The sequence below is a fragment of the Mastomys coucha genome, unplaced genomic scaffold, assembly GCF_008632895.1.
Source record: "Mastomys coucha isolate ucsf_1 unplaced genomic scaffold, UCSF_Mcou_1 pScaffold18, whole genome shotgun sequence".
Taxonomy (NCBI): Eukaryota; Metazoa; Chordata; class Mammalia; order Rodentia; family Muridae; genus Mastomys; species Mastomys coucha.
The window spans coordinates 76,791,884-76,803,970 of record NW_022196900.1 but is presented as its reverse complement, the minus strand read 5'-3'; the positions used below and the strand labels follow the sequence as shown (position 1 = coordinate 76,803,970).

Below are 12,087 nucleotides of genomic sequence, written 5' to 3'. Positions count from 1 at the left end.
TACACTGGGACACAGAACCTTCACAGGGCCAAGGGCCTCTCCTCCCGTTGATGACCAACTTGGCCATCTTTTACAATACACATGCTACCAGAGCCATCAGTCCCACCATGTTTACTCCTTGGTTAGTGATTTAGTCCCTGGGAGCTCTGAGGGTATTAATTAGTTCATATTGTTGTTCGTCCTAAGGGGCTGCAAACCCTTCAGCTCCTTTGGTCCTTTCTTTAACTCCTTCATTGGGGACCCTGTACTCAGGTCAGTGGATGACTATGAGCCTCTACTTCTATATTAGTTGGATATTGTCAGAGCCTCTCAGAAGACAGCTATATCAGGCTGGAGTGCCCTTCTTTCAGTCTCTGCTCCATAGTTAATCCCTGCAACTCCTTCCATGGGTATTTTGTTCCCCCTTTTAAGAAGGAATGAAGTGTCCACATTTTGGTCTTCCTTCTTCTTGAGTTTCTTGTGGTTTGTGGATTGTACTTCCAGTATTCTGAACTTCTTCTGAGCTAATAACCACTTATCAGAGAGCGCATACCATGTGTGTTGTTTTGTGATTGGGTTACCTCACTCAGGATGATATTCTCCAGATCCATCCATTTCCCTAAGGATTTCATAAATTCATTGTTTTTAATAGCTGAGTAGTACTCCATTGTGTAGATGTACCACAATTTCTATATCCACTCCTCTGTTGAGGAACATCTGGGTTGTTTCCAGTTTCTGGCTATTTTAATAAATAAGGCTGCTATGAACATGGTGGAGCATGTACCCTTTTTACATGTTGGAGCATCTTCTGGTTATATGCCCAGGAGTCTTTCCCCAACTCTTTAAGAGGAGAGCGTTTCAGATTTAGCGGATAGACTGTGCAAAAATCCAAGCCCACACAGAAGCACAGTGGCATAGTCAGGGATAAGACAGATCGTGTTTGCTTGATTCTCTTCTGTTTCTGTAGTGCTGGAGATTGGACCCAGGGTCTCATGCATGATAGGCTATGTCCTGCCCAGCCCTTTGCAACTCTTTATTTGTTATTTTTGTTTTAAGACAGGATCTGACCATGTAACTCTGACTGACATGAAACTTGGTATATAGACAGGCTGGTTTCAAACTCAAATAGATCTACCTGCTTCTATGTTCCAAGGGCCACCACGCCCAGCTTATTTATTGTGAGTTTATGTATGTGCGTGATGTTGAGGGTGCATGTTTCCAGTGTGTGGGTATGTGGAAGTCAGAGGACAACTTTTGGAAGTCAGTTCTCTCCTCTCTCCTTTACCTGAATTCTAGGGGTTAAGCTCAGGTTGTCAGGCTTATGGAGCAATTGCCTTTACCCTCTGACCCCTGGCCAGCCCCTCAGCCCTCTTTCTGCTTTTTCCTTTGCAGTAGGATCCCACTCCATTGCTTAAGACGGCCTTGAAGTCATTCTGTCTCCCACAGAGACCCTGAGCTCAACAGTCCTCCTGCCTCAGCCACCAAAGGAACCAGGTCTACAGGCCTGCACCAGAGCCATCTGTAGCATAGTTGTTAGAGCTTCCTTTTCCTTGTGAGTTCTTCAAAGGCAGGGACAGATGGCTTGATCTGAAGGCCCTCTCACCTGCCACAGAAAGATGCAGAGGAGTGACAGAACAGTTAGGAGAATGACAGCTGAAAGCTATTGGGTGCTTACAGCAACTTACCTGTCTTAATTAATTTTAATACTGAACCTCCCTTTGAGATAATGAGCCAACTGAGGCACAGGCAGGTTGCATCACATGCCACTGGTGGAGTTCTGGGGTTTAGTCTGTGTCATCTGCTGCAGGGCTATTCCCTGAACATAAGCTACACCACCAGAAAGGAAGAATAAAGATGTGTCCACAGGAACAGAGGGAGGGTCCCTAAGCCACACACATGTGTTGTATGACTGTCACTGGGTCTGTTTGCTAGCAAATGATTCTGTAAGAACAGCAGAGTAGAGGTAGATGGAGTGTGTGCCCTATGAACTGGGCCGGTTCCAGAGCAGGAGATGACTCTGGCTGGCTTGTGTCAGGGCAGGACGGAGTTCTTCCTTTCATACATGAGATGCTCAGGAATACATGTGCAAACATCACAGCTTTCTTTTGAGACATGATCTCACTGTGTAGCCCTGATTGACCTGGAAACTCCATAGATCAAGCTGGCTTCAGTCTGCCTCCATCCTCCTGCTTCTGTCTCCTGAGTGGCTAGATTATTAGTATGTGTGAGGACTCAAGTTCAATTCCCAGCATGGTTAGAGAAAAGAAAGACCAAAGGGATTTCAAAAGTGTAGTATACAATCTCAGATTAGAGGTGAACCCAGACATCCACTACTCCATGCTCAAACATAGAACGGGCCATTTCAGATTCATTATGCATCTAATTAAAGCTGGTGCCCCATTCAGGGTGAGTTCTGCTCTTGCCTTAGTAGTGGTGTTCTGTAAAATATGTCCCGTCACCACCCCATGCCCAGGCTGCCATTGAAGTCTCCACAGTAGTTTTCTATGAAACCTATTCCTCACCACCAGGATGGCCTTGAACTTGTGGTTCTCTTCCCTCGCTCTCACAGTTTTGGGGTTATGGTCCTGGGCGCCTATGCCCAGCTTTGTGCATCTTTGAGTGATAACACTTTCACTTTTCTATCTCTTGTCTCTCTTTCCCCCCAAAAAATCTTGGTGTAGTTACATGGACACTGTTGTAAGGCAACACTGCGGGAGCTCAGCATAGGTTTGAGGTATGAAAGCGGATTTAGCAAAAGGCAGTTATGATCACAGCCTGTTCATTTATACTGTGTTACGAGTACATTCATGTAACGATTATTTTGAAACTGAGCATGGTGCATATACCTGATCTCTTTGCTTGCGAGGCTGAGGCAGAGGATCTGGAGTTGAGGACAGTTGTGTTCTGTGTCAGGACTGGACATATAGTCAGTGCTAGAGTGTTGCCCAGTGTGTGTAAGGCTTTAAGTACCACAAAGTACGGAGACAAGGCTGTCATGGTAGCTCATTCTCTAAGACTCAGGAGGCTGATCTCTACAAGTTTGATGGTTTGGTGCCAGCCTGGGCTACAGAAATGAGACCCTATTTGTTGGGAGGGAGAAGGGACAAAACAAAATAAGCCTGCCTCTGAATAGTTTCTAGGAAAGAAAGGGGAAGAGCTGTGGCTACAGAGTTTCATATTCTCAGCAGGGCTGGGGTGGAGCTCAGTTGCATGAGTGCCCAAGCAGTCTGGAGGAAGCTGTGGCTTGGGTTCCAGAACTGCATAAAATAAGCTTGGTGCATAAGCCAGCACTTGAGCAGGAGGATCAGGACAGTTTAGGTTACATGAGACCTTGTCTCAACCCCTCTCCCCTCAATAAAAAGGAAAAGTAAAATTCAGCAGTGAAAGATTTGGGACAGTGCAGGGGCTGGAAAGATTGTTCAGTGGTAAGATTACTTCTGTTCTTGCAGAGGACCCAAGTTTGGTTCCCAGCACCACATCAGGCTGCTAACAACTGCTACTGAGGATCCTGCAGGGATGTGGTGCATAGAAAGTTACCACAGGCACACACATATACAAGTAAATCGATTTTAATACATTGGAAAACCACTTCAAACAGCTGGTTTCCTAGGTAATGTGTCTCTTCTTAACTGGTAACTAATTTGTAAGCACAGTCCAGTTACAACTGATTTGCAACTAACTACATTAAATCCTGTAAAGACTGAAAGGAGCATGGCAAGATAGCTCAGCAAGGAAAGACAAGGGAGAAAGGGACCTGCAGCACATACCTGAGATCCTAGCCCCATGTCAAGGTAGAAGTGGAGAACTAACTACACACAGCCATTCTCTAATCTCATATACCAGGTACACGTGTACACACACACACACACACAATTTTTAAAAATTTTAAAAGAGGCCGGGTGGTGGTAGCGCACAACTTTAATCCCAGCATTTGGGAGGCAGAGGCAGGCTGATTTCTGAGTTCGAGGCCAGCCTGGTCTACAGAGTGACCTCCAGGACAGCCAGGACTACACAGAGAAACCCTGTCTCGAAAAAGCAAAAAAAAAGCCCGGCGGTGGTGGCACACGCCATTAATCCCAGTACTTGGGAGGCAGAGGCAGGCAGATTTCTGACTTCAAGGCCAGCCTGGTCTACAGAGTGAGTTCCAGGACAGCCAGGGCTACAAAGCGAAACCATGTCTCGAAAAAATAAAAAAAAAAATTTTTTTTTTAAAGAGCCAGGTGGTGGTGGCACATGCCTTTAACCTCAGTACTTGAGAGCAGAGGCAGATCTCTTAGGTCAAGGCCAGCATGGTTTGCCAGATAGAAACTACAGAGCAGGGCTGGAGAGATGGCTCAGTGGTTAAAAGCACTGACTACTCTTACAGAGGTCCTGAGTTCAATTCCCGGCAACCACATGGTGGCTCACAACCATCTGTAATGGGACTGATGCCCTCTTCTGCTGTGCATCTGAAGGCAGGATACAGTGTACTAATATAAATAAAATAAATATATCTTTAAAAAAAGAAGAAACTACAAAGCTAGTTACAGGATAGCCAGAGCTATATAGAGAAACCTTGTCTCAAAAACAAAAACAAAAACAAAAAAAAAAAAAAGAAAACAAAAAAAAGGAAGAGAGAGAAAGAAAAGAGAAAAGGAAAGAAAAAGAAAAGAGAAGGAAAGAAAGGAAGGAAGGAAGGAAAAGGGAGGGAACCATTTGAGGAAAAGTAAAGGCATCAGCTAGAGAGATGAAGGGGTCTAAGGGAAGAGAATAAATAAGAACAGAATGTTATATACAATATGTATTATTATATAATATATTTAGTATATGTGTGTACATATTATACATATTATATATTTGCCATAATTAAAGCCATTATTTGTATACTAACCTAAAAACAAGTACATCTTGTGTTTGCTTGTTTTAGATGAACAGTCATTCCTTTTACCAACCTCACACTGGGGCTCCATGGGTAAAGGTGCTTATCATGGCCTGAGTTCAGTCCCCAGGACCCATGTGATGGAAGAAGAAACATGACTCCTACAAAACTTGACACTAAGATGACTGTATTGATTAAAGAGTTTAGATTCGCATGGGTGGGAACTCTGTGTCCTATTCATTCTACTCAGGGTGTAGTTAGAGCTTCAGACTTTGTGGGAAATCATCTACAATGGCCAGAGAAACTTAACGTATCTGTATTTTGTTTCTATCAGGCAAACAGTGGTCCCAGCACAAATGGCTGCCAGTTCTTTATCACGTGTTCTAAGTGTGATTGGCTGGATGGAAAACATGTAGTGTTTGGTAAGTCGCACTCCCTTTTTTTCTTTTTTTAAATAGTTACATAGTTTATTTTACATTGCCACCTTTTTGTTTATTAAAGTGCATTGGTGTTTTGCTTGCATGTCTGTCTGTGTAAGGGTGTCAGATCCTCTGGAACTGGAGTAACAAACAGTGTGAGCTGCCATGTGGGTACTGGGAATTTCTGGGAATTGAACCCAGATCCTCTGCAAGAACAGCCAATGCTTTTAGCCACTGAGCCATCTCTCCAGCCCCAAGTCTTACTCCTGTTCCATTGTCTCAGTCACTTGGGCCTGCCACAGGATCCAGTCTCCACACCCACTGAATGTATTCAGCTGCTGTAGCTGCTCTAGGCTAGGGCATGTGGACATGGGGGGGATGGTAGGACAGATGGGCATGGGGGTTGGCTAGAACTCAGGGGAAAGACAAGAGTGTCCCAGTAAATACTCATGAAATAAATAATAAAGAAGTGCCCCAGAGGTAGCATGGAGGAGTGGGGTTTTGGGGTCACTTATTCAAGCCTGTACCCTAATTCCCTGTGACTTTGGGTGAGTCAGCTCACCTCACTGAACCTCAGTTTCCTTACATTGTAAGGGGATCTGATGAGATGCTAAGTGAACATGGTCACTGGGAGCTGGAAAACACTGTGCTCGAACTAAGAAGGGAACCTTACTTAATGTTCTTCTGCAGGAAAAATCATTGATGGACTTCTAGTGATGAGGAAGATCGAGGTAGGTCCTGATGGATATCCTCTGAGACTTGGTGGTCAGGTGTCTCATGCCTATTACTGAGAAGCCAGTTTTCTAGATCATCTGTCACTGTTCACAGTTCCAGGCTCCTTTGGGAAAGAGAGGTCAAGCTTGGACCCATTCATTAACCTGCCCAGCACTTACTAGGGCTTTGGCTCTGATCCTGATGCCCACTGAATAAAATTCCACTTCTTGGTGTTGCATTCAGAATCTTTTGTGACCTGTACCCTGCCTGCCCCTCCATGACCCCTTCTGCCACTGTCTCCTCTGGTCCAGTGGCATCAAGCTCCTGGCTCTTCTCTAAGGAGGTCCTACAGGTGCATGCCTCCTGCTTTTCGAACCCCAAGCCTTGGCTCTAACACTTCTCTCTACTTAAAGCATTCCTTCTTGAGCTCTTACCTACCCACCGCCCCCTCTCAGTTCAGATACCCCCTCTTCTGTGGCTCTCCTCCGCAAGCTGGGTCCCTTCAGTGTTCTTCAGACTTGCATCATGATTCTGTTGTGGGACTATGGTCTCTCCGTGTTCCTTTTCTCTTTGATCTGTTATATTTTATTGTCTGTCAGGACACACTCCTTACATCAGTCTGATCTTGGACCTTTCCTTAGGGGATGAAAGGTTCCATGAGGCACTGGGCAAGTGCCTGAGTGCATTTCATGATCTTGTGCTTTGTTTTCTAGAATGTTCCCACAGGCCCCAACAATAAGCCCAAACTGCCAGTGGTGATCTCACAGTGTGGAGAAATGTAATCTAGACAAGACGGAACCAGGTAAGGGTTCTCTTCTAACTGGCTAGGAAAGGGAATCATGGCTTGAGGGAGACTTCCACTCAAAGCTATGGATTGAGTCCATTTCCTCTGCATGTGTGCTGGGAGCAGGCACTCCCTCAGAGCAAGTTTTCTCACCTGTCAGGAGAGGAGGTCAAGCTTAGGATCATTGTGAGTGGCAAAGAAGGATGGAGGCTGGAGATCCCCTTTAACTGCTGCTTCATACAGAGTCCTGAAAAGGACTCCCTTGCACTGGGACCAACCTGGGGAGCCAGGAGACGTGCTATGCTGTCCTCAGAACTGACACTGTTGTCCAGCCTTGGAGGCATGAGCCTCATATGCCACTTTTATAGGGGTCCTTCCTCCTGATACTTGCCACTGGCTGCTTTGCACTAGGGCTTTCTGAAAAAGAATTGAGAGGCACTCCTGGGAGAGAAGACACCTTCTTGGAGGTGAAAGCTAACAATGTCAATGACTTGTTTGCTCGGGCACACTAGGGAGAATGGGTTCGTCCACCTTTGGGAGGAGTCTTGGCATTTTGTTTGCCTTTTAAATTTTTTCTCAAACCTACAGAAATGTTGGGAAAATGTTAATTAATCACCCACAAGCTTGCTGCTAGGGTGACCAGTGATTGACATTTGTTTGTGGATAGGCTGTCTCCTCTGCCCGGTCTCAGTCCCACATTTATAGATAGACACACACGTGTACACATGCACACAGGTACCCTGGCCAAACATGTTGGTATACTCCTCTACTCCCAGCTTCTTGAAAGACTGAGGCAGGAGGATCACCTAAGAAGGTTTAGAGAACAGCCTGAGCAAACCCTTCATCAAAGTCCTTATATTTTCTTGTTTGATATTTTTCATTTGTTTGTTTTAATGTGTATGAGTGTTTTCCCTGCATGTATGTATGTGTACCACTTGTATGCCTGGTATCCACAGAAGCCAGAAGAGGCCGTCAGATCTCCTGGAGTTATAAGTGCTTATAGGCCATTATGTGGGTGCTGGGATTTGAAGCTGGGTCCTCTGTAAGAACAGCAAGTGCTCTTAATCACTGAGGCATCTCTCCAGCCTCTGCTTGTTTATTTTTACTTGCACAATACAGTTTCCATGTGAAACCTTTTTTTTTTGTTTTTTGTTTGTTTGTTTGTTTTTCGAGACAGGGTTTCTCTGTATAGCCCTGGCTATCCTGGAACTCACTCTGTAGACCAGTTTTGGCCTCAGAAATCTGCCTGCTTCTGCCTCCCAAGTGCTGGGATTAAAGGTGTGTGCCACCACTGCCCGGTGTGAAAACTTTTAAAACCATAATAATGTAGAAGCTGCGTTCAGCAGTGTGAAGTGTGTTTACCTTTGTTAGTCTGTTTTGGGGGAAATAATTGTTTTTTCTTAAATGACCTCGTGCTGTAATATTCCTCTTGCTTCCCCCCCCCTTTTTTTTTATTCTATGTGTGTCTGGGTTGGGGTGTGTGCATGTGAGTTCATGTACCTCCTTAGAGCTTGTGCTAGGAGTTATCAGCTGCTGAGTGTGAGTATTGGCTCCTCTGTTAGAATGTAAGTGCCACTAACCATTGAGCCATCTCTCCACCCAGACCTAGTTCTTTGCCTCAGCCTCCTTATTGCTGAGATAAAATATTACCACACCTAGCTAGACATGGTGGGCACGCCTTCAATCCCAGCACTTGGGAGGAAGAGGCAGACAGACTTCTGAGTTCTAGGCCAGCCTGATCTACAGAGTGAGTTCCAGGACAGCCAGAGCTACACAGAATTTTTTTTTTTAACTGAGTGTGGTGCTACACATCTGTAATGCTTTAATCCCAGATAGGGAGAGATGGACAAGAGTGTAACAAGATTAAGGACCTTCTGGACTTTAGAATGAATTCAAGGGTAGCCTGGCAACTTAAGTGAGACCCTGTGTCAGAGAGGACAGAGGAACCCTGTTCAGGGGCAGGTAAAGGTTCTGGCTACCAAGCTTGTAGGCGTGAATTTGATCTCCAAGGAGGAAAGAGAGAACTGGCTCTTGTAAATTGTTCTCTGACATGTGTTGTGGCTTTGCATATAAACTAATGAAATTTTTTTATCGGGTGTGGAGGATTGTACTTACAGTCTCAGCATTTGGAGGCTAAGATTGCCACAAGTTCAAGGCAAGCCAGGGCAGCAGCTTCTTGTTTACCAGTGAAAAAGAAGCTGGGGTGCTGCTCAGGAGTGCAATGCATCCACAGGGTAGAATGCAACTCTGGTTTCTTTTGAAAGTCAGTTATGTTAAGTGATGTTTTGCTGGGGCACACAGGTAAAAGGATGTTTTCTAAAGCACACACATGAAAGAATCTTTTGCTGAAGCAGACACAGAAAGAAATGCACCAAAAAACCCTCTGGTGGTGTTCTGGTGGCTTCCTGCTGCTTCCTCAGACTTGGGCTGATTGGCAGAGGGATGTCAGCTGATACTGACTCACATGGTGTTTTGCTGAGGCAAATCTCATGGGAGGATAAGTGATGTTTGGAGGAAGCATAAATAAGACTCAATGGACAGTGATGGTGGGCTTGCATGGCTAACTGTGTGACACGTCTTTGTCTTCACTGATCTTCACTTTGCTGAGAGAGGCGCGGCAGAGAACTTTGCTTGGCATCCCAGTCAGTCCTGATCAGTCCTGCTGGCTTATGCTGATTCAACCGAGGTCTGGCTATTTCTGCTGGATCGTGCCATTGCTGCTGATTTGAGTTTGCTATCCTGACACTACTGAACTGGACTGCTGGTATCCTGACAATTGGAGACTGAAATGGCCCCAAGGAACTACTTCTAAACCACATACAGCAGAGCCTCTCACTTTCCTCTGGATAGACCTGTTGTTGCTGATTTTTGTGAACTGAATTGATGATATCCTAACAACACAGACTGGATTTGCTCCAAAGAACTATTTCTAAACAAGTCCACTTCCCCAATAACCTAATAATGGTTCCCATTACCTCTGGTGGGTGGTGGACTGACTAGAAGGGAGGGTAAAAGCATTTCAGAACCCTTATTAAAAGTAACTTATTAAAAGCCTACACCAGAGCCAGGGTCTCACTATAGTACCTTGTCTAACCTGTCTCCAACTCATGGAGATGCCCTGTCTGCCTCGTCTCTGTTGAAATGGAAGGCGTGCTCCAACATGGCTGCCATTCTCTTTTTCACAAAAATCTAGTCAAATACCAAACAACTGCAGTGACCATGTTAACATCATCTGTGACAGGCTGTGCTCAGAGCATCTGGAATTTTCAGGCATTCAGTAAAACTTACTGCATGAGGTGTTGGAGAGAGAACACCAGGAATTTTAGGAAGGGGGTTAGTGTGAGCAGCACTGAGGCAGGAAAACACAAGTGCATGCTGGGAGGTACATGTGGACTTTTTTTTGTTAGTTTTTTTTGAGACAGGGTTTCTCTGTGTAGCCCTGGCTGTCCTGGAACTCTCTCTGACCAGGCTGGGCTCGAACTCAGAAATCTGCCTGCCTCTTCCTCCCAAGTGCTGGGATTAAAGGAGTGCACCACCACCGCCCGGCCATGTGGACCTTTCTTGCCTAGACAAATGCTTCCTTCTCAGGCTGAACAGATACCATGAGCCTTTCTGCCATGATGGGGGATCCTCTGGGCTCAGCCTGCTCCTACTTCAAGAGCTCCTGGCTATTCTTTCCTGTTCTCATTCCTTTCTTGGATGTCACTAGTGAAGAGCTCATAAGCTCATCCCTGATCATCACTAGCTGATAGAAGATTGCAAAAAGACTCAAAAAACATTTAAGAAATATCATATAATCTACCTAAAAATTTAGGTCTCTGACCATACCTGTGGGAATTATATTTCACAGTGGTCAGTTTGGCCACTGTCTCTCTCAATCCCATGAGGGTTCTTCACCACTTTGCTTTGTAATAAATTCTTTAACTTAAAAACTTGGAGCTGGAAGTGGTGGTACATGCCTTTAATCCCAGCACTCAGTAAGCAGAAGCAGGCAGATCTCTTTAAGCTTGAGGCCAGCCTGGTCTACAAAGTTGAGTTCTAGGACAACCAAGTCTAGATAGAGAAACCCTATCTCAGAAGGTGAGGGGGGTGGGCAGTATAGATTTGCCCAGGAACTCTGTTAGGGGCACAGGGGTTGTAACTTGGTGATAGAGTGCTTGTCTGACACAAGATCCTAGATTCAAGGCCCAACACCACAAGCCAGAACCCTTCCATTTATTGGAGTCTCCTTTCGGTACAGTTCTTTATAAACTGGGAAGGCCTTGTTGGGGCTCTATGAATTATTAGCTTGCCTCCCCACTATTAGCAAAAGTCATTTACATCTTTCTCTGTCAAAGTCCCTTTTGTAGCCCAAGGGGAACAAATTCCTCAGTGGCCATTCACATTCCAGAGGCCCACTAGACCGGGACAGTCCAGTGGACAGCCCTGTCTGCCGTGATAGAAATGCTGGGATGGTACCTTAAAAACTAGAGCTCGTTGTTAACCAGGGATGTCTAAGTGTGTGAAACTTCACTGCTGTGAGAGGCTGAGAAGTGATGTTTCCCCCTTATAGGGAGGGGAGGAGTTTGAAATGTTATTTTTTCGCCTGGCAGACCAAGAACTTACTGTGTAACCCAGCCTGGACTCAAACTCTGACAATCCTGTCTCTGAGAGTAGGAATTATAAACATCATTGTGCTCAGCTACATTTTATTTTTGAGTTAAGCTCTTATGTAATCCAGTCTGGCCTCAAGTTTGCTATGTAGCTGAGGATGACCTTGAATTTCTATCTTCCTGCCTCTATCCTCTGAGTACTGGGATTGAAGGTGTGTGTCATTACATCTGGTCTGTATGGTACTGGGGACTGAACTCAGGGTTTCCTGTATAATAGGCAAATGCTTTACCAACTGAGCTATATGTGCAGCCCCTCCTAGATCTTCAATTTAATTTAAATTAAATCTCAAGAGTCACATGTAGTTGTAGTGGCTGCCATATTACACAGGGAGCTCTAGACTTGGGCTCCAGTTCAGTCCTTCAGCCCTAACTTGCGTGGGCTGGAGCTAATACTTGGGGACCCAGCAGAGACATCAGCTATTTTGGGTAGTTCCAGCCACTGCAGAGGCTGAGGATCACTTGTGTAGGCTTTGATTTTTCAAAACCTACTTTAAAATAAGGGCTCATAAACGTTTTAACCTCCCTTCTAGCCGACCACTCACCAGAGGTAGTGGACAAGAAAGGTTATTAGGTTATGGGGGACATGGACTTGTTTAGAAATTCAGTTCACAAGAATCAGCAACAACAGGTCTATCCAGAGGAAAGTGAGAGGCTCTGCTGTATGTGGTTTAGAAGTAGTTC

The 12,087-nt window shown here is 45.2% G+C and overlaps 1 protein-coding gene and 1 long non-coding RNA gene across 4 annotated transcripts in view; one reads left to right on the top strand and one right to left on the bottom strand.

Moving 5' to 3' along the window:
- Ppih (peptidylprolyl isomerase H) overlaps nucleotides 1–12,087 on the top strand; it is a 20,873-nt gene that overhangs the window by 5,330 nt on the left and 3,456 nt on the right. The window contains exons 7-10 of one of the 3 annotated variants that reach the window (XM_031378462.1): nucleotides 5,172–5,259; nucleotides 5,947–5,987; nucleotides 6,684–6,772; nucleotides 9,367–9,810. In XM_031378462.1, the coding sequence (XP_031234322.1) occupies nucleotides 5,172–5,259; nucleotides 5,947–5,987; nucleotides 6,684–6,752 (198 nt within the window). In that variant the 3' untranslated portion in view covers nucleotides 6,753–6,772; nucleotides 9,367–9,810. Of the gene's footprint in view, nucleotides 1–5,171; nucleotides 5,260–5,946; nucleotides 5,988–6,084; nucleotides 6,207–6,683; nucleotides 6,773–9,366; nucleotides 9,811–12,087 lie in introns of those variants that run through there. The other 2 variants (XM_031378460.1, XM_031378463.1) reach the window with 2 other exon arrangements.
- LOC116096535 lies at nucleotides 1,000–6,147 on the bottom strand. The gene is made up of 2 exons (XR_004121034.1): nucleotides 5,930–6,147; nucleotides 1,000–1,582 (listed from the first exon to the last, which is right to left on the bottom strand). It is a non-coding gene; the product is annotated as an uncharacterized LOC116096535 (long non-coding RNA).